The sequence below is a fragment of the Strigops habroptila genome, chromosome W (assembly GCF_004027225.2).
Source record: "Strigops habroptila isolate Jane chromosome W, bStrHab1.2.pri, whole genome shotgun sequence".
Lineage (NCBI taxonomy): Eukaryota > Metazoa > Chordata > Aves > Psittaciformes > Psittacidae > Strigops > Strigops habroptila.
The window spans coordinates 12,528,656-12,554,266 of NC_044301.2; the positions used below are offsets into that span (position 1 = coordinate 12,528,656).

Sequence of the window (25,611 nt, forward strand, 5' to 3'; positions counted from 1 at the left end):
CCCCATGATTTATACGAAAGCATTTCAAATTGTGTCATAGACCAAAGCTAATACACATTCATTCCATCTTTTCACTTTGAGGAAAAGCATTCATTATGGATTCATATTGGCAAGTTTTGTGTGCCTGCTCTTGCAGTCTTGCTCCATCCAGTCCATGGTGGCCTATCTGAGGCTTCCTGCTGCTGCTGAGTGTGGTGAGGCTATGGGATTATTTTAAAGGTAAGAGCTCTGCTTGAGTAGCATACATCAAACAAGGAAGAACACATTCTTTTGGCAGCATAATTCAGGTAGTTGAGTGTAGAAAGAAATAAAAATATTTGCTCCAACAGCCATCCTTCAGCCTAAATAACTGCAGAACACCAGAGCTCTCAGCCTAAACCACACAAAGAAAAGCACCTAAGTATTATTGTTCCCATTTTAAGAGGAATTGGGAAATTTAATAAATCACTTTAAGGTCATATAAAAACCCTAAAAGGAGTAGGGATAGAGGTTCCTGGTCCTCCTCTTTAAGCAAAATAATGTCCATTCTCCAACTGTGCACCAGGAAGGAAAGGTTGAATTCTGTTTCAGGTGGTTTCCTCTGGAAAGTTGTCATTTAGCCACACTCACGTGTAACTCAACCGTACCCTTAGATGTCACATCAACTTTGGATGCATGTTTGTGGATTCATTAACTATTAAGTCTAATGGGATCAGCTGCTTCAGTTTAATGGTTTGCCAAGTGAAAGTTTTAGTTTCATGCCCATGATGTCCTTTACAGCAGTATGCCTACTCGATCTGACAGACACATGGACACATTATATGTCAAACTATGACTGATCACACAATTTTCACATGTATCTACTCTTCTGAAATCACCACAGTTGCTAGGCACAAGGTGTAGAATTCCTTAATTACTTGTGACATAGGTATTTACTAGACAAAAATAATACAGCCTAAACAATCCACTATAGAAACTTGATAAACTATCATCACAGGAAGTTTGTGTACTAAGAAAGCATATAAATCAGAAGACAAAACTATTTGATTACATAGTAAAGTGAAAAAGGAAAACAAGGGATTAATAAATTCTGCAAAGAAGTAAAAATCAAAGAGGTAGTTGATATGGTTTCTTTTTTGGTATCATCTTTGCAACTATAATTAAGAAAAATATTAGGAGGTTAGGGAGACACCACTTTTCAGTATCTTGGGAGCATTAGAAAAGTATGTCAGGGAAAGGTCTAGTCCAGGTTATGAAAATGGTCATGTGCCAACTACAGAATTACCATATTAAGGCTGTTGTTACTAAACTTGATTGTCAAATCATTCTTGGAAAGTATATATTTTAGCAAATAAATTGTGTTTCCCAAAATATTATAGAGAACATCCTGAAGTTACATAAATCAGACAGTAGAATAAAAACCCCTTGCAGATATAGAGATGTTAAATGTTTTTATCACTGTAATTATTTATGGCCTTGTATATGTGATCATAAGCAGTATTTTTCAGGTTGCCAAAACTGGATATTCTGTACTTCAGTGATTGATGACAAACTACATGGAAATATTTTATATGGATTTATTCCATTATTCCAGCTCAGTCCTCAATGGATTTTATGTATTTCTCATAGGCATCTTCATTCATCAGTTCATCAAGTTCAGCAGGGTTTTCCACAGTCATCTTGATAAGCCAACCTGTAGTTAGGAAATGAAAAACAATTGCTAACATCCTATGAGAAAGATTAATTCATGTCTCTGCTTTAGAAAAGTACGCCCAGTAGGCTACAAGCCCTCTAACACTGGTACAATCAACAGGATTTCTTGTGCAGGCAAAACAATGTTTTAATAATTTTTTATTTTTTTTTTAAATGAATAAACAACTTGTCATAAGAAATGGCCTTTTGAGCCAGACCAGCTGTCTGAGAGAAATGCGATGAAGAGAAATAGATTTAAATGCAACCACAGCCTATGCCTGAAAAGAACACACTAAAACAGCTGTCAGAAAAGACAAGAATATAGTAATACTTTGATGTTAAATTTTACTGGGCTTGAACTGTATTCAATATATTCCATTTAAGCCTCCACACCATTAAAGGGATGGTCCATGGCCTAAGGAATTATATCTGTCTCATGTGGGGAGAGAGAGAAAGCAATGGTATATTGAAAAATGTGGGACCTGAGCATGACGCAAATGGCATGGAACAAGGGGTGGATACTGTCCTGGGTTCAGCTGTAACAGTTATTTTTCTCCTTCCTAGTAGCTAGTGCAGTGCTGTGTTTCGGCTTTAGTCTGAAAACAATGCTGATAGCAACAACTAAAATACTGGTGCGTTAAGTAATGCTTACTCTGATCAAGGACTTTTCAGTCTCTCATGCTCTGCCAGTGAGGAGGGGCATGAGAAGCCAGGAGGAAGCAGAGACAGGACACCTGACCCAAACTAGCCAAAGGAGTATTCCATACCACAGCATGTCATGCCCAGTATATAAACTGGGGGGAGTTACCCGGAAGGCCCAGATCACTGCTCGGGTCAGGCTGGGTATCATTTGGCAGGTGGTGAGCAATTGTATTGTGCATCACTTCTGTTTATTGGTTTGGTTTTTCCCTTCCCCTTTTAGTTTTATATTCCCTCCCCTTGTTATTTCCCTTATTATTATTATTGTTAGTTTTATATTATACATTAGTTATTGGACTGTTCTTATCTCAACCTGTGGGATTTACATTCTTTCAATTCTCCTCCCCATCCTGCCTGGCGGGGGGGGGGGAAGTGAGCAAACAGCTGCATGGTTCCAAGTTACTGGCTGGGCTTAAACTATGACACCTCCACACCATTAAACTGAAAGAACTAGGAATTGAAGAGCCATTTGTGCTAGCAGTAATCCAGGTGGTATTCATTATCAAAAGATAAAAATGATCTCTTACCATCTTGATAACAGGATTTATTGACAAGCCCTGGATTATCTGCAAGGGCATCATTAATCTCAGTCACTTCTCCTGAGAGAGGAGAGTAGAGTTCACTAGCAGCTTTCACACTTTCCAAAGCTCCAAACTCATCTGAAACACAAAAGTGTTCTATCATATTCTAAGATGAGAATATAAAGCACTTAGGTTTTTTTTAGTCAGACATTCTGGTGATGACCTAGCTATTGAAGAAGTATCTTGATCTTGAGCAAGGAAAACTGTCAGAGATTGAAGTCACCAACTTTATGACAATGATCAGCAGTTAAATTTTATATTTATGCTCCTGAATTATTCTGGGGAACTTGCATAACATTAGCTATCTGGCCACTACAGAAGGGACAGAAATTTCTTACATTTAGACTGATCCTTCAGCTAAAGCCCTACAGCTTATGGTAGGATATCAGGTTAGAAGGAATCACATCCAGCTCTTGGGGCAAAAAGACCTAAATAACCCTTTTATCTACAATTCAAACATTTTTATATATAATTTGGTTATAAAATACACAGACGCTATTTGAGGAATGCCAGTTTTTCTTCAGAAACACTATCAAGTGTTACATTTGCACTCAGAAAACACACATTAGTATTCAGAAGCACCATACTGGAATCACCCAGCTGCTCTTCCCTTTTTTCTGTTCTGTAGGCAGTTATGGAAATGGTGCCTGGAGCAATGTTAGTCCTGAGTAACTCCAAGCCACAAGGAAACAAGACAGAGGCTGGAGGAACAGAGCTGTCAAAAGAGTAGATAGGCAGCAGCACAAGGAATCGGAGAACAACGTGTTCTGTGAAAGCTTGGAATTAGACTAAAGCCAGAATGTGTAGAAAGGAACTAAATGGAAATTAAATTCCTTCAGATAAAACTACAAATTGGTTAATTAAAACCCTAAAACAGGAAGACCTTTTGTCTAACATTCACCATTCAATGTGACGTACTAGATTTGGCCAAAACAGTTCACTACAAACCTATTCCACAAAGGAGAATGGCAAAAAGAAAGGCCTGCTACTTTACCTCAGTAACTCTCTATTCTTTTTCTGCAACCTCTAAAGCTAATTACAACTTCTTCATATACTAGCAAAGAGCTCTCTCTGTAAGCACAGGAATAAACTTTTCCTTTCTACCTGTTAATGCCCACCCTTCTTTAACATGGAAAACTACACAACTTAATTAAGAATGTAACAATTTGTACATCACTAATGAGCAAAAACCTATGATTACAGCTGATACCCCCAAAATTACTGAGTCTGTATGTTCACAGAAAAATTAGAGCTTGATATCAATTAGATGCTTCACACTGTGCAACTCATGAAATACTTAACTGCAGAATTACAAATAAACCAGCCTGAACACTAGCAAGTCCAAATCAAAGCATAAAAATTTTTAAAACAGAGCATAGGTAAAGTTATTACAAAAAGATATTTCAAATTTTTTTAATAAATGTCTTCACAGTTTAATAAGCAGGTATTTTCTGCTACCACACATGGTCTGACAGTGATCATTTAAAATAAATGTCTCTTGTAGAAATACCCGAATTTGTTTTGCATCCAGAAGATTTGTAATGGTATTAATGAACATAAAGATTACTTTGCAAAATTAATCTCTGCAAAGGGAGAGTGGGATGAGTAGAATAATGACTTCATTAGAAATTAGAGCTGAAACTTACCATGTTTACTCAATTTTGTCCCAATTTCTGGAAGACTACAGTAAACAACATCTCCTAATGCTTCCTTAAAAGAAAAACAAAAGGATCAAAGCACACATTAAAGGAACTATACGTAGGAGAGATCCGATACAGTAACTCCAGAATCTGTATATAAGTAATCTCTGTCTCCAAATTTAGTTCTCATTCTTTAAGGCCTACATGTTTTTCACTTTTTATTTTTAAACATTTAACTTGGAAAAGGTTTGTTATCATGCCCCAAATGCCAAATTATTGTTTATATATTACAGTGCTAATAACCCTCATGATGAGTTACAAGGTATATATACATCGGCTGATCTTATTCACATCAGCTAGAGTAACAACTGTTTTAAAGGACAACATTCCCAATGATTGGAGGGAATTCGTTTTTTGTTACTTCCAGTGCAAAAAAAGAAAATGCAGCAATTCCACTCCAGACACACAGACAGCTGGACAGTTTGTCCTGACTGACTTAATGAGGAGCCTTATCATCATAAGGATCAGCTCAACCAGAACAGGCATCTGCCTCTTCACTGACAAATGTAACCCATCTCACAAAAGTCTAGGGATCTTACAGAGTATTAGTGTTACTTACAGAAAACAGAGATCATGAGAAACGCTGTTTGTCCTACAAAGCATTAATTCCACTTTATCAATAGCTTCTCACATTAGATTTTCTGAAGTTTCACATACAGTGAATCTTACCTTGAATTTGCCTACAACTATTCCAAATCAAGTACTTGCACAAGAACAAAACAAAAAATCCAAAGGAATTCCTATCCTAGAGTAAGAAATATATACCATGTTGTACTACTATTCACAATTGTTCTTTAGCCAGAGGGACTGCACCATATTCATGTTCAAGGGAAATTTGACCTAAAAAGTGCACAATATCCTCTTACATAGCCATGAACTCCTCAGGCCTATAAGAACTCAAGTAATAAAGGAGGTTTTGAATTCTGCTGAACCACTGAATTTCTCATCAAGTTCAGCTCTCCATAGCCTCAATTTGAAATGATTAAGAATTTATCAGGATGCTGAAGCAGCATTCACTTCACAAAAAATGTGATAGAACCAAGTCCAAAAATCATGCCCAGTGGAGAGCATATGCAGTTAGAATAGTAAAAAAAACCTGTGCAAAGAGCAAGGACAAGAGCAGGTATGCATAAATAAATATTGCAGACTTCGGTAAGGGGGGAGGGATCGATACCTGTGCAAAATTGCTGATTCCTACTGTTCCAATGCTATTTTCAACAGATATCCATTCATGCTTGTCTGTGAACTTGCGGGCTAAAATGAAACAAACTTGATATTTCAGAAATAAGTGACATATTACTCACTTAAATACAGTAACACATTTGCAGGGTCAAACTTTTTTTTACTGAGGTCAGTTTTGTTAGTTTTTCTTGGAAAACATTTTAAACAGGACAAAATTTACAGAAGCATTTTGTTTTGCTCATGACATGCTTAGTGATGCAATAGAAACTCACTAGGTGTTCTGCTGAGAGTACTACTTCAAACAAAAGTCTAAGTCTGAAGCATATGTGTACTCATTCCTATGATAGCATAGTGACTTTTCAGGTATATTTAGTGTTTGTTTCCAACAACCACTTTATTATTCCAGGGAAGGCCTGGGTCAATGACCGTTAGAAACAGCATCAGTATTACAGCATTTCATTCAAAGTACTTATAGAGCCATGAAGTAAAAGAGTTACAACCTAACTAGCAAAAGGGACTGATTCCCTTCCCTCCCCTGACATTTCCTATAGAGCCTATTTCTCTCAGTTTAATGTTGTCACAGATCTGTGTAAAATTAAGGCAAATTGATACAGGGTAAATAAATAAAACCGTTCATACAGGCAACTGCTACTTAAAAGAATTTGCTCGCTGTTACTACTGTTACTGTGAGAAAAACACAGTTATTCTGTATAGTTTTAAAATAAGCATGATTAAGACCCTGTTAAGTCTTTTCACAGCAATCTTGCAACTCTACATATATTTTAGATCTATAACATTCAGGGCAGCTTGTACCGGCTTTTATTATTAGAAATTCTTCCTATAAAGTCATACGGAGAAGCTTCAAAAGAAGCACGTGAAATAGGCAACATTTTTTTCACTGACATTTTACCTGGAACTTTTATTACTCTGAGCATTTTCACCCTGCTTTGTTTGCTTTCTCAGTTCCATAGTTTCCACAAAGATATCTCCCCCTTTTTTATTAAAATATTTTTAATTTTCACTTGTAGCACCTATCCAATCAGGCAAGGGATGTGCCAGAAGCTGGAGAAGATAATTTCTTAAACAGAGCTCCCTGTGTGATTAGCACTAGAGTAGTACAGCTGGACCTTCCCTTGAGTTCCAAATTATTCCCTCAGGCTTTTCCTCTAGGCTGGACTCCTTATACCAGCTAGAGAAACTATAGTTCTGTAAATCCTTGTATATTTTCTAAACATGAAAGAAAATACAAATTTTCTCTATAGACCTGCTACAATCTTTCTACTCTAACTCAGTCATATTTTAAGCTGTTTCAGCTGTAGTGATCATGTCATTTATGCCTGAACACGTTTAAGAGAAGCAAGTCTCAGATAAAATAGTTTGTCTTTGAAGAAGACCCAAGTTTTATAGACCTCAATAGGGCAATACATGCTTTTGTAAGTATAGTACATGAAACATCAGAAATAAAATGTAAATATGAAGTATTTTTCAATGAATTCTCACTCCAAAACCTCAGAGAACTTCAGCTAGCATTATTTCTACCTACAAAAATGTCTCGAGACACATTCTGATGAACAAAAGAAATCAAAAGTCTTAGATAACTTTAGGTCAAGACATTAAACCCGCAGGAACTTCTTGGCAAATGAGTAATCATAGAATGGTTAGGGTTGGAAAAGACCTTAACATCATCTAGTTCCAACCCCCCCACCATAGGCAGGGACACCTCACCATGTCACCCAAGACTGTGTCAAACCTGACCATGAACACGGACAAGGATGGAACATTGAACACTTCTTTGGGCAACCCATTCCGGTGCCTCACCACCCTCAATGTAAAGAACTTCTTCCTTATATGTAGCCTGAACTGCCCCTGTTTAAGCTTAAACCCACTACCCCTTGCCCTGTCACTACAGTCCCTAATGAAGAGTCTCTCTCCAGCATCCATGTAGGCCCCCTTCAGATACTGGAAGGCTGCCATGAGGTCTCCATGCAGCCTTCTCTTCTCCAGGCTGAAGAGCCCCAACATTATTAGCGTGTCTTCATATGGAAGGTGCTCCAGGCCCCTTATCATCCTCATGGTCCTCCTCTGGACTTCCTCCAACAGCTCCATGTCCTTCTTACGTTGAAAGCACCAGAAGTGCACACAGTATGCCAAGTAGGGTCTCACATGATGTCCTGGGTTCAGCTGTAACAGTTATTTTTCTCCTTCTTAGTAGATGGTGCAGTGCTGTGTTTGCAACTTTAGACCAAGAACAATGCTGAGGACACACCAATGTTTTGAGTTGTTGCTAAGTAATGTTTAATCTGATCAAGGACATTTCAGTCTCGTGCTCTGCCAGTGAGGAAGGGAACAAGAAGCCAGGAGGAAGCAGAGACAGGACACCTTACCCAAACTGGCTAAAGGGGTATTCCATACCACAGCACATCATGCCCAGTATATAAACCGGGGGGGGAGTTATGCGGAAGGCCCAGATCACTGCTTGGGTCAGGCTGGGTATCAGCTGGCGGGTGGTGAGCAATTGTATTGCGCACCACTTAGGTTAGTTTTCCTTTTTCCCTTTTAATTTTATATCCTCCTCTTGTTATTTCCCTTACAATTATTATTACTGGTGGTAGTAGTAGTTTTGTATTATACCTTAGTTACTGGACTGTTCTTATCTCAACCCATGGGGTTTACATTCTTCCGATTCTCCTCCCCATCCCTCCAGGAGCAGGGGGGAAAGAAGAAGGGAGTAAGCGAGCAGCTGCATGGTTCTGAGTTACTGGCTGGGCTTAAAGCACGACAAAAGAGTAGAGTAGTAGAGAGGAAAGATCACCTCCTTTGACCTGCTGGTAACGCTCCTTTTGAGGCAGCCCAGTATAGAGCTAGCTTTCTGGGCTGCAAGCACACACTGCCAGCTCACATTCAGTTTCTCATCAACCAACACCCCCAAGTCCTTCTCCACAGGCCTGCTCTGAATCACTTTGCCGCCAAACCTACAGATGTGCCTGGGTGCCATGGTTTAAGCCCAGCTGGTAACTAAGAACCACGCAGCCACTCGCTCACCCCCCCCCTTCTTCCTCCCCCCACTCCCAGAGGAATGGGGAGGAGAATCAAAGGAACGTAACTCTCACGGGTTGAGATAAGAACAGTCCAGTAACAGAGATAAAATATGAAACCACTACTACTACCACCAATTATAATAATTAAAAGGGAAATAACAAGGGGAGAGGATACAATTGCTCACCACCCGCTGACCGATATCCAGCCTGACCCGAGCAGCGATCTCTGCCTTTCGGGTAAGTCCCCCCAGTTTATATACTGGGCATGACATGCTGTGGTATGGAATACCCCTTTAGCCAGTTTGGGTCAGGTGTCCTGTCTCTGCTTCCTCCCGGCTTCCCCTCCTCCCTGGCAAAGCATGAGACTAAGAAAGTCCTTGGTCAGAGTAAACGTTACTTAGCAACAACTAAAAACATGGGTGTTCAGCATTGTTCCCAGGCTGAAAAACAAAAAAACAGCATTGCACTAGCTACTAGGAAGAAGGAAAAATGACTGCTATAGCTGAATACAGGACAGTATGCACCCCTTATTCCACACCACTCACGTCATGCTCAGATCCCATATTTTTCAATATAACATCGCTTTTGTCTTTTTTATATATATATACACACACCCCCCCCCTCAACACCCACAAAGAAAGAGATATCATTCCTTAGTCCATGGACCAATCCCTATATAGGTCGTGAATTCATCCAGTCCATGATTTCAGGCTCCATCTCTTGTAATAGTCTTTCAGAGCAGGAGGGACAGTGTGTAGTGATGGGTTGTTGCCTGCTAATGACACCGCCGAACTCGTCAGATCACTGCTGAGCTCATCTGGTTTCATCAAAATTCATTCTTTCTTGGGGTGATGATCGGAGGGAAGTCAGGGTCAGTTGCTGGTGACCTGAAGATATCTAGCTGGTGGGCTATAAAAGTGTTATAGAGCAGGCAAGAGAATACAATTGAGTTCATTGGCTGTTTTCCCCCAAAATTAAATCCCCTTGAGGTACACAACAGACATGCCCATCTTCCTGCATTACCCACCAAGTATATCCAGGTCCCTGAGCAAAAGCAACCCCACGAGTGGGTTTGCCTTTACCTGAAGCAGGAATAACCCAGACTGTCTTCCCCAACAAATTCTTTATGCGCACCACGGGAACTTTATCCCCCTCTATGGTACGTAAAAGTTCTGATTGGGCTGGGCCAGCCCTGTTGGCAGATCACCTCATGCTGACCAACCAGACGGCTTTTAGTAAATGGGTATCCCAGTGTTTGAAAGTCCCACCACCCATTGCTCTCAGGGTAGTTTTTAACAGCCCATTCTACCATTCGATTTTCCCAGAGGCTGGTGCATGGTAGGGGATGTGATATACCCACTCAATGCCATGCTCTTTGGCCCAAGTGTCTATGGAAATAAGTCCCTTTCTCTGACTCAATTCTCTCTGAGGTTCCATGTCGCTACAAGACATGTTTCTCAAGGCCCAGGATAGTGTTCTGGGCAGTGGCGTGGGGCACAGAGTATGTTTCCAGCCATCCGGTGGTTGCTCCCACCATGGTAAGCACATAGCGCTTGCCTTGGCGGGTCGGTGAGAGTGTGATATAGTCAATCTGCCAGGCCTCCCCATACTTGTACTTCAGCCATCGTCCTCCATACCAGAGAGGCTCTAACCGTTTGGCTTGCTTCACTGAAGCACGTTTCACATTCGTGAACAACCTGGGTAATAGCGTCCATTGTTAAGTCCACCCCTCCATCATAAGCCCATCTATATGTTGCATCTCTGTCTTGATGGCCTGAGGTGTCATGGGCCCACTGGGCTAAAAATAATTCACCCTTATGTTGCCAATCTAAGTCCATCTGAGCCACTTCAATCTTAGCAGCTTGATCCACTTGCTGGTTGTTCTGGTGTTCCTCAGTGGCCCAACTCTTGGGTACATGGGCATCTACGTGGCGTACCTTCACCACCAGGTTCTGCACCCAGGCAGCAATATCTTAACAGAGTGCAGAAGCCCAGATAAGTTTACTTCTGCGTTGCCAGTTGCTCTGCTTCCATTGCTGTAACCACCCCCACAGGGCATTTGCCACCATCCATGAGTCAGTCTAGAGATAAAGTACTGGCCATTTTTCTCATTCAGCAATGTCCAAGGCCAGCTGGATGGCTTTCACCTCTGCAAACTGACTCCATTCACCCTCTCCTTCAGCAGTTTCTGCAACTTGTCCCAGGGACTCCACACAGCTGCCTTCCATCTCCAATGCTTTCCCACAATAGGGCAGGACCCATCAGTAAACAAGGCATATTGCTTTTCACTCTCTGACAGTTCATTATATGGTGGGGCCTCTTCAGCACACGTCACCTCCTCTTCTGGTGACATCCCAAAATCTTGGCCCTCTGGCCACTACATGATGACTTCCAGAATTCCTGGACGACTGGGATATCCTGTTCGAGCTTCTTGTGTAATTAGTGCGGCCCACTTACTCCATGTAGCATCAGTTGCATGATGTGTAGAGGAGACCCTGCCTTTGAACATCCAGCCCAGCACAGGCAACCGGGGTGCCAGGAGGAGCTGCACTTCAGTTCCAATCACTTCTGAGGCAGCTCGAACCCCTTTATAGGCTGCCAGTATCTCTTTTTCAATGGGAGTAGAGCTGGCCTCAGAACCTCTGTATCCCTGACTCCAAAAGCCAAGGGGTCGACCTCAAGTCTCCACTGGAACTTTCTGCCAGAGGCTCCAGGTAGGACCATTCTCCCCAGCTGCAGTATAGAGAACTTATTTCACATCTGGCCCCATCCAGACTGGTCCAAGGGCTACTGCATGAACTATTTCTCATTTAATTTGTTCAAAGGCTTGTTGTTGCTCAGGGCCCCATTTGAAATCATTCTTCTTCCGGGTCACGTGATAGAGAGGGCTTACAATCAGACTGTAATTTGAGATGTTGATTCTCCAGAACCCCACAACACCTAAGAAAGCTTGTGTTTCTTTCTTGTTAGTTGGTGGAGACATTGCTGTTATCTGGTTGATCACATCTGTGGGGATCTGGCGACATCCATCTTGCCACTTTATTCCCAAAAAGTCAATCTCCTCTCCAAGTCCCTTGACCATACTCCGTGTTATGGCAAAACCGGCCTTCAGAAGGATTTGGATTATCTTCCTCCCTTTCTCAAAAACTACTTCTGCTGTATTGCCCCACACCATGATGTCATCAATGTATTGCAGGTGTTCTGGAGCTTGCCCCTGTTCCAGTGCAGTCTGGATCAATTCATGGCAGATGGTAGGGCTGTGTTTCCACCCCTGGGGCAGTCGGTTCCAAGTGTACTGAATGCCTCTCCAAGTAAAAGCGAACTGTGGCCTGCACTCTGCTGCCAAAGGGATTGAGAAAAACACATTGGCAATATCAATTGTGGCATCCCACTTGGCTGCCTTTGACTCCAGTTCATAATGAAGTTCTAGCATGTCCAGTACAGCAGCACTCAATGGTGGTGTGACTTCGTTCAGGCCACGATAGTCTACTGTCAGTCTCCACTCTCCATTAGACTTTTGCACTGGCCATATAGGGCTATTAAAGGGTGAGTGGGTCCCGCTGATCACTCCTTGGCTCTCCAGTCTATGGATCAGCTTATGGATGGCAATCAGGGAGTCTCGGCTGGTGCAATATTGCTACCAGTGCACTGTTGTGGTCCCGATTGGCACTTATTGATCTTCAACCTTCAGCAACCCCACAACAGAAGGATCCTCTGAGAGACCGGGCAAGGTGGACAGCTGCTTAATTTCCTCTGTCTCCAAGGCAGCGATACCAAAAGCCCATCTATACCCTTTTGGGTCTTTGAAGTACCCTCTCCTGAGATAGTCTATGCCAAGGATGCATGGAGCCCCTGGACCAGTCACAATGGGGTGCTTTTGCCACTTCCTCCCAGTCAGGCTGATTTCAGCCTCCAGTACAGTCAACTCCTGGGATCCTCTTGTCACTCCAGAAATATATATGGGTTCCACCCCTTGATACCTTGATGGCATCAGGGTGCACTGTGCACCGGTATCTACTAGAGCCTTATACTTCTGTGGGACTGATGTGCCAGGCCATCTGATCCACAAAGTCCAGTAAACCCACTTGTCCCTCTCCTCCACCTGGCTGGAGGCAGGGCCCCTCTAATAGTGATCATAAGATTGTCCACTTCCTTCTTGTGGAAAGCGATTAGTATTCCTTATCATAGGAGTAAAATCTGCTCTTCCACTCCATCTGGGAAACTGCTCACCAGAGAATGGAGCAGCAACTTTCTTGGGAGGATCATCCTTGACCATTGTTTTCCTCTTCATTGCTCCGAAACTGAGGTAGGTTTTTGTGGAGATTAAGGCACGGACTCTGGCGATCTGCAGACCAAAGATCTTTACTGCTTTAACAGAGCCTTATTTATACAGTAATAAATGTAAGCGGTTGCCACCAGGCAACTCCTGATAGGGTTTAGCCTTTTCTTCAGACACCCCTGCTATACGTTGATTGGTTAAGGCGTAGCATTTGCCACTCGGCAACTCCTAATAGGTATAACCCTTTGTTCTACACTAACAGATGTATTTTGCCACCAGGCAACTCCTGATAGGGTACAGCCTTTGTTCACACACCCCTGCTATACGATGACTGGTTAAGGTGTTACCTACACGTGCACAGCCTCTGTAAGCCAAGTCCCTGCTTTTCTACTAACTATGTCTCTTCACTCAGATAACTTTCTCAAAGTTATTTTTTCTTTTCCCTTCAGAGGCACATGGCTCTATCATCAAGGTCAAATACTCCTATTCTGTTACCATCCAAGTCAGGGCCTCCTGCTAGAGATTTTCCATCCCATTTTCTCATGTCTTCTCCATCATCCCACAGGTAAAACCATAGGGTGGCCTGTGGCATGTACCTCCTATATTTTCTCTCTTGAGCAGTAGGGCACCTTCTCTTCATAGTTGACACATGGGTTGGCACACGTGGGGAGCTGGATAGATGGGATAAATCATCTCTCAATTGTTTGAACTCCTGGGACAGTTTTTCCATAGCTGAAATGATGGAAGGGGTGAAACTGTCTTCGAACTCTCGGAGTTGACGAATCAGTTCATCCACTGTTGGTGGTGCTGCCTCACTCCAGGTCATTGATGCCAATGAGTGGGCATATGATGATAGGGCACTCCGTCTAAGTTTCCACCACATACGTCATGTACATTCAACTTCATCTGGATCTACGGATGCATTCCCAGCATCTGGCTCTCTCTATTGTGGTCCAGTTAGCTGAGAAACTCATTACATTGCCCTTGTAGGGAAACCTTTCCTTCACAGCTGCCAAGAGCTGCCTCCAAAGGCTGAGGGTTCGCTTCTCTTCTGCAATTGCTTTGTCAATTCCTCCTTCCCTAGCAAGTGATCCCAGCTGCTTGGCTTCCCTACCTTCTAGTTCATGACTGTCGGCCCCATTGTCCCAGCATCAGAGCAACCAGGTGACAATGTGCTCCCCTGAAGATGGGTGAAATCTTTTCGCATATTCTGCAGCTCGGTCAAGGTCTGGGGTTGAGAAGTCACCTCTTCTTCTTCTTCCTCTGATCCACTTAGTAGTAACTCTCGTTCAGATGCTGTCCCCTGCAGTAAATGCATTGGGACTTCATCTTTCTTCGCTGCACAGGTTGCTCTTTGTGCCTCTCGTTTGCTTTTCCCATTGCTTACAGGGGCAACAGATATCGTCACAAACTGGCCATTTGGTTTAGCTGCAGTGTCTGCCACTAGGGTTGGAGTGGCTGCAGTGTCTGTTGCCTGGGTTTGAGCAGCTGCTGTGCTTGTCACTGGGGTTGGTGTAGCTGCTGTGCTTGTAGTTGGAGTAGCTGCCTTGTCTGTTGCTTTGCCATCAGATCCAGAGACATTTTTTTCCCTTTGAAGGTGCTGGATACTGTTCAGCAGGGCTCTGTAGGTGTAGGACAAGCCCCAGCACGTTGCCATCATTTGTCCCTCTCTGGTATAACCAGGACAACAGCACACCTCGTTTAAATGTTTGACTAATTTTTCCAGATTTTGCACTTGTTCAGGGGTGAAGTTCCAAAGCACTGGAGGGGCCCACTGGCCTAGGTACTTGCCCATACTATCCCACACACCCTGCCACTCATGACTGTCCTGCCTCGAGGAAAATCTCTTGGTGGTCCTCCTATATCGTCGTCTAACCCTAGACCAGATTTGAACCCGATACTGCTTAACTTTCAAGATTAAACGAAATAGGGTGTTCCCAGGGTGGGATGGCCGTGGGTAAACCACCCTCCATATGTGTGCCAACATGCTGATCCCCAGCACAATCAGCAGGCAGGTCTCAAGGGTATTCAAAGGCCATCCAAAACCTTCAGAATTCTGAAATGCTGTTGTAAATAGCCTGGTGGGGGAGCGGAGGGTGTAAGGGAATGCCTCCTTCGTAGGTTGAACCCCCGACGAGGGGGGACGAAAAAAAAAAAGTAATTGCTAAAAAATTTCATTATATACCTCCCAAAGTATAGAGGTGATGGCCACGCTGGGAACGCAAGCCGGACCAGTTTCATGATCCATCTATTGTGTTATACATCATTACCATGAAGTACAGTGAAACAATAACCTTAGCCCAGGCTCCCCAGCCGATAAACACTAAAGCAGCAAATACTGTCTGAAATTAAGGTACAACATGCTGAAACTCTGAAATACAGCGCAACAACTCTGAGCGCAAATAAATCAACATTGTGATGACTATTAACCCAAAACAATGAATGCTTATCACAATTACTATTAGACACACTCTTGTCAGATGTGTCGTTATCTCAACCCTTCGTGCCCCACATAGGGCGCCACAAAGAACTGTCATGGTTTAAGCCCAGCCAGTAACTCAGAACCACACAGCCGCTTGCTCACTCCCCGCCCCTTCTTCCTCCCCCTGCTCCTGGAGGGATGGGGAGGACAGTCAAAAGAATTTAACTCCCATGGGTTGAGATAAGAACCATCCAGTAACTAAGGTATAATACAAAACTACTACTACCACCAATAATAATACTGATAAGGGAAACAACAAGAGGAGAGTATACAATTGCTCACCACCCGCTGACCGACACCCAGCCCGACCCAAGCAGTGATCTGGGCCTTCCGGGTAACTCCCCCTAGTTTATATACTGGGCATGACGTGCTGTGGTATGGAATACCCCATTTGCCAGTTTGGGTCAGGTGTCCTGTCTCTCCTTCCTCCCGGCTTCCCCTCCTCCCTGGCAGAGCATGAGACTGACAAAGTCCTTGGTTGGAGTAAACATTACTAAGCAAGAACTAAGAACATCAGTGTTATCAGCATTGTTAATAGGCTGAAAGTCAGTAACACAGCACTACATCAGCTACTAAGAAGGAGAAAAAAAATGACTGCTGTAGCTGAACCCAGGACACTGGGATTGCCCCGACCCACTTGGCTTGGTTGAATTTCATAAAGTCAGCATTGGCCCACCTCTCAAGCATGTGAAGGCTCCTCTGGATGGCATCCCTTCCCTCCAGCGCATCAACCGAACCACACAGCTTGGTGTCATTAGCCAGCTTGATGAGGGTGCACTCAATCCCAGCGTCAATGTCACTGACAAAGATGTTGAACAGGACCGGTCCCAACACCCACCTCTGAGGAACACCACTCATTACTCATAGAATCATAGAATCGTAAGGGTTGGAAAGGACCTTAAGATCATCTAGTTCCAACCCCCCTGCCACGGGCAGGGACACCTTGCCCTAAACCACATGGTCCAAGGCTCTGTCCAACCTGGCCTTGAACACCACCAGGGATGGAGCATCCACAACCTCCCTGGGCAACCCATTCCAGTGCTTCACCACCCTCACTGTAAAGAACTTATATCCTTATATCTAATCTAAACTTCCCCTGTTTAAGTTTGAACCCATTACCCCTTGTCCTACCACTACAGTCCCTAAGGAAGAGTCCCTCCCCAGCATCCTTGTAGACCCCCTTCAGATACTGGAAGGCTGCTATGAGGTCTCCACACAGCCTTCTCTTCTCCAGGCTGAACAGCCCCAGATCTCTCAGCCTGTCTTCATATGGGAGGTGCTCCAGCCCCCTTATCATCCTCGTGACCCTCCTCTGGACTCACTCCAACAGCTCCATGTCTTTTTTATGTTGAGGACACCAGAACCATACACAATACTCCAAGTGAGGTCTCACGAGAGCAGAGTAGAGGGGCAGGATCACCTCCTTCGACCTGCTGGTCACGCTTCTTTTGATGCGGCCCAGGATACAGTTGGCTTTCTGGGCTGCAAGCACACACTGCCGGCTCATGTTAAGCTTCTCGTCAACCAACACCCCCAAGTCCTTCTCTGCAGGGCTGCTCTGAATCTCTTCTCTGCCCAACCTGTAGCAGTGCCTGGGATTGCCCCGACCCAGGTGTAGGACCTTACACTTGGCTTGGTTAAACTTCATAAGGTTGGCATTGACCCACCTCACAAGCGTGTCAAGGTCCCTCTGGATGGCATCCCTTCCCTCCAGTGTATCAACCGAACCACACAGCTTGGTGTTGTCGGCAAACTTGCTGAGGGCGCACTCAATCCCACTGTCCATGTCGCCGACAAAGATGTTGAACAGGACCGGTCCCAACACCGATCCCTGAGGGACACCACTCGTTACAGGTTTCCAACTGGACATCGAGCCATTTACCACAACTCTTTGCGTGCGGCCATCGAGCCAGTTCTTTATCCACCGAGTGGTCCATCTATCAAATTGATGTCTCTCCAATTTAGAGACAAGGATGTCATGCGGGACAGTGTCGCTTTGCACAAGTCCAGGTAGATGACATCAACTGCTCTGCCCCTGTCCATCAGTTCCGTGGCTCCATCATAGAAGGCCACCAAATTGGTCAGGCAGGATTTGCCCTGAGTGAAACCATGTTGGCTGTCACCAACCACCTCGTTGTCTTTCTTGTGCCTTAGAATGTTTTCCAGGAGAAACTGTTCCAAGATTTTGCCAGGCACAGAGGTGAGGCTGACTGGTCTGTAGTTCCCTGGGTCTTCCATCTTCCCCTTCTTGAAAATGGGGGTTATATTACCCTTCTTCCAGTCATCGGGAACTTCACCTGACTGTCAGGATTTTTCAAATATGATAGACAGTGGTTTAGCAACTTCATTCACCAGCTCCTTCAGGACCCGTGGATGGATTTCATCAGGTCCCATGGACTTGTGCACGTTCAGGTTCTTAAGATGGTCTCGAACCTGATCCTCTCCTGCAGTGGGCTTAAGGTCTTCATTCTCACAGTCCCTGCATTTGCTTTCCAAGACTTCCGTGGTGTGGTCAGAGCATTTGCTGGTGAAGACTGAGGCAAAGAAGTCATTAAGAACCTCAGCCTTCTCCAAAGCCATGGTAGCCAGTTCTCCTGATAGCTTCTGGAGAGGGCCCACATTGTCCCTAGTCTGTCTTTTATTTGCTATGTATCTATAGAATCCTTTCCTGTTATGTTTTACATCCCTTGCCAAACTTAATTCTAGCTGGGCCTTAGCTTTCCTAACCTGGTCCCTAGCTTCCCGGGCAATGCTCCTATATTCTTCCCAGGCCGCCTGTCCTCGCTTCCACCTTCTATAAGCTTCTTTTTTCCCCTCTAAGTTTCCTCAGCAGCTCCTTGTCCATCCATGGAGGTCTCCTGACCCTCCTGCTGCACTTTCTTCTAGTCGGGATGCAACACTCTTGAGCACGTAGCAGGTGATCCTTGAATATCGACCAGCAGTCTTGGGCCCCCCTGCCCTCTAGGACTGTATCCCATGAAACCTTACTAAGGAGGTTCCTGAAGAGGCCAAAGTCTGCTTTCTTGAAGTCCAGGGCAGTGAGCTTGCTGCATGCTCTTCTCACTGTCCTGAGGATCTCAAACTCAACCATCTCGTGATCACTAGAGCCAAGGCTGCCCTGGAGCGTCACATTTCCAGTCCCTCCCTGTTGGTGAGCACAAGGTCCAGCATGGCACCTCTCCTTGTCAGCTCCTCTATTGCTTGAAAGAGGAAGTTGTCTTCCACACAATCGAGGAACCTCCTGGATTGCTTCTGCTGGGCCGTACCGTCCCTCCAACAGATGTCAGGATGGTTGAAGTCCCCCATGAGGACAAGGGCCTGCGAGCGTGAGGCTGCTCCTATCTGTCTGTAGAGTGCTTCATCCACAGAGTCCTCTTGATCAGGCGGCCTGTAACAGATCCCCACCGTATTGTCCCCCATTGCTGTTCTCCCTTTGATCCTGACCCACAAACACTCTGTTACCTCATCACCCATCCCCAGACAGAGTTCCATACTCTCTAGCCTATCACTGACATAGATAGCAACGCCCCCTCCCCGTCTGCCTGGCCTGTCTTTTCTAAACAGCCTGTAACCTTCCATTCCGACACTCCAGTGATAGGAGCCATCCCACCATGTTTCTGTGATACCAATGACATCATATTCCCGTAGCCTTGCACACATCTCTAATTCCTCTTGTGGAATTAATTACTGGTCTCCCATTGGACATTGAGCCGTTGACCACAACTCTTTGCATGCGGCCATCCAACCACTTCTTTATTCACTGAGTGGTCCGTCCATCAAATTGATGTCTCTCCAGTTTAGAGACAAGGATGTCATGCGAGACAGTGTCAAACACTTTGCACGAGTCCAAGTAGATGACGTCACCTGCTCTGCCCCTGTCCATCAGTTCCATAGTCCCATTGTAGAAGGCCACCAAATTGATCAGGCAGGATTTGCCCTCAGTTAAGCCATGCTGGCTGTCACCATCCACCTTGTTGTTTTTCATGTGCCCTATCATGCTTTCCAGGAGAATCTGCTCCAAGATCCTGCCAGGCACAGAGGTGTGACTGACTGGTCTTTAGTTTCCTGAGTGATGAACCATAAGAATGGAGAATGACACTATCTCAAACCCAAGCTGAAAATCTGTGACACTACACATGTCACAAAAGCCAACCACTATTTTTTTTATGTAGGATATCAATATTGCATAGGATTAGTTAATAAGTCAAGGTTAAAAATAAAAGAAAACCAGAAGACTTCCACAATCAGTTTCTAACAGAGCAGTAAAATGTTCTCAACAGTAGGAAGAACGCTTAAGTTTCTTGTAGAAGAAAGAAAAAAGAAATGAAAAATTCTAAGCATGCAACAAAACCACTGCAAATAAAGGTCAAATTAAAGAGTTAATAAGTAATCTCAAAATCTGACCTTTGATCTTATGTCATCCGCCCACTAAATAAATCAAATTAAACAAATATGAACTGTCAAAGCATACCAACTCTCTTCTGTGAGCATTCTTTTTCAGGAGAGCAGTGAAATTTACTCTAGCTTCATTTCAACAGGACTTCGCTTTCAGCTCAACTAGCACATTCTGAATTCAGACCTTCACTTAGCTTAGCCTGCCTCTATTAAGTATTTCATAAATATATACCTGAAGAGTGAAGGAAGACTCACACCTCCACCAAGAAGCATACAAATTTTTTCCTCTCTGCCTAAAATAAAAGCATCGTTTGTTATTGCTTCAAGTTATAGCTATAGAAAAAAATAATGGGTACATTAATTAGAATAGTGAAAAAAGCTTAAATTTTTTACTTGATTTGCAAATAATGACTAATAAATATAGTTTCTCTCACTTGGTGCAGAAGACAGTCTTTTAACCTATCTTTTTAACTATCTGGAAGGAAATTTATGATCTCTTCTTAGTGGCAATCATTACTTTTATAGCATATTCTCCTCTTCTACCTTTTCAAAATTTGTTTGCTGGGGTACCACTGACTATTTTTCAGACTTTCATTCAAAGGGAGCTTTGACAGCAGCAGATACTTTCAGAATTAACTACATTAAGTGCAAAAATCACACCAAGCACTAATGTGCAAGTCCACCTCCTGCCTTACCACTTCTGTAGCTGTGCTGCACAGGAGCTGCTGAGGCAGAGCCAAACTTCTTTAGCCCGAACAGGCCCAAGGCCCTAAAAACCTGACTCAGGTTTCCTGTCATCCCACCCAACCTAACTGCTGCTGGCCTGCCTCCTCGATCCACCCGGCTGTACCCCTTTCTAGTCCTGCTGCTAATGCTCCTTGGACAAGGATTCTAAGAAAAGCTACCTGCTTCCTTTATCAAGTTCATGTTCTCCATGCTCGCCCCACTTTGCAAAGCCCCTGGCTGGGGTTGGAATAGGACAGGGCCACTTGGCTAAAAAGCTGCATCATGGACAGGAGGTTAAAAGTCTTCTGCCAATTAACAGAGACGAACCCACTCTTCACGGGAGGAGGAGGAACCGGGAGTGTTAGCACCTGGGGCAGGTGAAATCGCACTCTGATTGCCCCCTGCAGCTACGAGCCCTCGCCGGGTTTCAGCCATCTTGCAGAGCCCTCCCAGTCCCCACCCGGGGTGGAGATGTCCGGCCCCAGCCCGGGGAAGACTGCAGCATCCTGCTCTTCCCAGCCGCGGAAGCTCCGGGCGCGCCGCACACAGAGCGCTTCTGCTCGCCGGGTCCAGGCAGGCGGAGAGGCACGCTCCAAGACTACTTCGCGCACCGAGCGGGGTCGCCTCAGCCCCCACCGGCTGTGACCCGCACCCTGTGAAGGCCGGCCCGGCTATAACCGCAACCCACCCACCCTCCCTCCCTCCCCTCCCGGCAGTCCTGACAGAGCGCAACCGACGACTCTGCCACTCACCGGACAGCACCAGCGAACTGGTGACCAGCCTCCGAGCCGCGGGCATTCGTAGTAGCAACGGCATTGGCAAAAAATACAAGCAGCGCGGCACCAAACCCAACCCACTCGACCACAGTGCTCGCCACGCCATCTTCACTGGGGCGAAGGGGCGGTGCCGCGCCAAGCTCCCACCTCACGGGGGCATGCCAGGGGCGGTCGTTACGGCGCGCGGGAGGGGTGGCTGTGGCTGGATTCCTTCAGGATGGCGGTTTTCGGAAGTTGCTGTTTTCCCATGGCGCTTGTTCGGCGGAAAGCGAGTGACTTTAGCTCAAACCATGCAACAAACGCTCCGTGTTTATTAAATACAGGTGCCAACTCTACAGGAAGCACACGCGGGACGTTTTGTCTTAGGCTTAGCTATTTCTTAGCTAATACTCCTAAATAACATGTTGACAACAGTTTATTAGTTGAATGCCACAGTGTTTTAGTCAGAAGCTATGATAACCTAAGTCAAGCTACTGCAGCTGATAGTTAAAAAGTAAATCTTTTACCCACAAAGCGACTTTTTGATGTGGCTATTATTTAATCATTGATGGGTGATTCCAGTTGATTGTTAGTGACTGGCTTCTTTTCCTTCTTGCATTTAATCCTGAAGAAACTGAAAAGTTTCATTAGCATTAGATCAACAATCTTCTCTTCTTCTGAAGCCTGAAATAACAGCAAGAAGTAAGTTACTTGGATGCATAGACCAGAAGTGGATACAGTCTCTGCTGAAGCCGGAAAAAGTCGCAAGAAAAAATCACTATTTGAGGTGAGATAAGCCAACTTTCACTCTAAGCAGAGCAGGAGTTAAACCACAACTATGAGTAACTGCCAAAGCAAAACATCATGCCAATATTTTTATCAAGACAAAAGTCCCAGATGGACCAGATGATCCTTGAGGTCCCTTCCAACTTTGTGTTCTATGATTCTATGAACATGGGTGAGGAAGTTTTGGCTCTGTCAAAGCCCATGGAAATCTTGTTACATGAGCCTGGAGTTCCCTTGCTGGCTGCGATACAGCTAGTGGTATGATATAGTACAAAGATGATAGAATATTTTATATCTATGATATATTAATATGGGTAATCTTTGGGGTTTTTTAAGTATTTGCATTTGATTGTAATGGTATGAAAATTTCACGTGAAAGTTGACAAGCCTGGAGACCTGTTTATGCACAGAACATCATGCCTCAGCTTTCAAAGTATAGATGAAATCTCTGTATGCTCTTATTTTATTGTATGCTTTACAAAGAAGCCCAGTCAGACTGTCATAGACATAAACTAAGGGTTGTGTAAAAATAAAAAATTATAATTTTCATGTAAGCTATATCCTAGGAATATATTTTGATTATTAATAACGAGTGGGATGAAGATGTGAAAAACTTTGTGCCAAATTACTGATCTTCAAAGATACCCATACCCTGTTGGATCTGTGGTCTAAAAACATCCACCAAGGAGGACTTCAGAGTCAGAGATGTCTGAGAACTAGCTTAATCCACAAAGAGCTGTTTGAAGGATATTGTAATATTTGAAAGAACTTAATGAAAAGTTCAAGAATAATAAAAACAAATGTAACATAAAGTTCCCTTGTGGAAGGCTTTGCCTTTCTTGGGAAGCTGATGGGTGTGTGTTCATTTCTCTCTGTAGCTTTCTAAGGAAATTGCTCTTAACTTTCTGTAATCAATAAGTAACATATCTAGTTAAAATGTGAACACCTTTCTCAATGCAAGGTTCATTCTGAGTCTGATCATCCTGAGTCTGAGACTGATGGTCAAAATGGGATGTGAGATATATTTCGCTTGGGGTCTTTTTCTTGATGAGAAATGTGTCTGCTTTAGGAAGCTGTGGAGCTTCCAAAATTAGATTAATGTCTAGCACTAATTGAAAGTCTTTCTATTTGCTGGGTCAAAGCATATTTGATAGCTGAGATGCCAATTATAGAGTACTAAACTTTGAAAATTAGAGGTGGTACCTCATCATAGTTGAAGTTTTCCAGCTGAAGACTGACAATGGTCTCTGCTGAATCAAAGAGAGTTTTGTAAGAGTAGAGCTTCCAGCCAAATATCAAGTTTGTCTGCAGAGGGAAGAAGGCATATCTTGTGTCGCAATCGGAGTTCTTGCTGCAAAATCAGCTAATGACTGCTGTATATGCAGAGAAAGCCCTCACAGCTTGTCACTGGAGCCATGAAGCTTTTTCTGTGGTTTTTTTGTTTTGTTTTGTTTACAAACAGGGGAAACACCAGATAAGGTCACAGAAGAAGAACTAAGAACTGGGTTCACACTTTCTGAATGTGTTTAGCTGTAAGACCTTTTATCATGGATATGAGAATGTCTTATATCTGCTCAGCCACTAGATATGTAAAAGTATGCAAATACATGATAAAACATGAAAGTAATTTAGCCCACCTCCATGGAGCAGATTTATCCCTGCATAATTGACCAAATTAATCATAGTCACAAACACTTGGCTTTCAGTGCACAGATCATTCCAAATAGGCAACCTCCTTGTTTGCCCTCAGTAACCAAGATGCTACTTTCTTAATTTGTATCTTGTGGGCCTACTGTGTCTGATTTAAATGGAGACTGCTGCAATCTCACCTTTTCTCCATCCCTCTGCTGCTTTCTTTCACAGCTCCATTACTTGCATGATGTGACAACAGGCTTTGCCATGGAACTGATCTGATCACTTGCTTTGCCTGTGGCCACACCAATGCCTAAAGTTACTCAGTTACTAAAGTGTCAGCACTGGAGAGAGAGATGAGGAATGTGAAGTCAGGCAGTGTGAGGCTGCAGCAGGTCTCATTTGTCAGAGGACTGCCCTTTACAGGACAGTTTGGATTTGGCTCAGATGCTTTCCACTTTTTCAGGGATTTTGCAATTGAGATGTGCTGAATTTCCCCCATCACTCTGCCAGAAGATTTACACAAGGTGTCTAGCCAGACATTGAAAAGGTACTGGAGAATTCTGTGGAAAAATGTATAGCCAGTGGTCTAACTCATACTGGAAAGAGACAGTATCACATGGAGGATGGGGGTGTTTGGATATTATCACAGAGAAAGAGTAAACCAGAGGTAAGATATTCAAGAGGACATCTGGTCAAGTCTGGGTATAGGGGATATTTGTACTATTAGGTTTCTTTTTGGCTCCTCTGGAGAAGCAGGTACCAGATATTGGCCAGTGCTAAACCTGAGATGCATCAGATATCCGATCATTTACCTCATACAGGTTAGGTGGAAAAGGTTCTAATTTTGGATCCTGGTTGTTACCTAGCATGGACCAAGATGATAGGAACATAAACCACAATGATAGCACTACAGTAATATCTACAATATTCAGCACAGTGTACAGCAGGAAAACTCAGGATACAATCTGAAATGAATCTTAAATAGGGTAGAGGAAAGAGCATCACTGATGCCACAGCAGATACACTAATAATTTACAAGAATACAAGTGGTACCTGGAGGCATTCTTAGGATCAGTTCCCAGGTGAATCATGTATCCCCCTCCCCTGTAGATGGCAAGTTTGCCCCAGTTGGGCTGCCCTCTCAGTTTGAACTGATTCTGATACTGCCACGCTGAGCTCAAGTCAGAGGAGTTATCAACAACTGAAGCGTTTCAGTGTTCCCCATAAATTGATGTATCTTCTGTTTGTAGGGAATACGGAGCATGGCATTCCTGAATTACATGCTGGAGTTTGGGAGAAATAGGGCAGGTGTCTTCTTTCACTCTTATTTGGTGAATTCGAGCGCTACTCACCAGCTTGGAATTGCCATCTGTAATGAATCCTAAAGAGGAGATGGAAAAGAGCAGCAATGGCAATATGACAGAATTACTAATAATATTTCTTCATTTAATTTATGATTCACTGATGCATTAATGTTTTGTTATAGGTTCTTTGCTGAAAAACACTGTAAGCAAAATAGTAATGAAATTTAAGCCCTTGTGTTGATTTGAACTGAGTTCTTAGATTACATCCATATATAACAGAGGTCAGTATCACTACCTATCTGTATTTTATACAGAAGGAAAATGAGGCCTGGAGGAGAAAAGGGACTTGCTTCAAGTCACAAAGCAGAGTAGCTGTAT

At 43.8% G+C, this 25,611-nt stretch overlaps 1 protein-coding gene and 1 pseudogene across 1 annotated transcript; both read right to left on the minus strand.

Annotated features, from left to right (window-relative positions):
- Positions 1–1,542: 1,542 nt before the first annotated feature.
- LOC115619245 (glycine cleavage system H protein, mitochondrial-like) lies at positions 1,543–20,825 on the minus strand. Its single transcript, XM_030511295.1, has 5 exons — positions 20,723–20,825; positions 5,826–5,905; positions 4,598–4,661; positions 2,898–3,029; positions 1,543–1,672 (listed from the first exon to the last, which is right to left on the minus strand). The coding sequence occupies exons 1-5, from the start codon at positions 20,823–20,825 to the stop codon at positions 1,575–1,577; spliced, it is 477 nt and encodes a 158-aa protein (XP_030367155.1). The 3' UTR covers positions 1,543–1,574.
- A 335-nt stretch (positions 20,826–21,160) lies between these two features.
- LOC115619246 overlaps positions 21,161–25,611 on the minus strand; it is a 53,890-nt pseudogene continuing 49,439 nt past the window's right edge.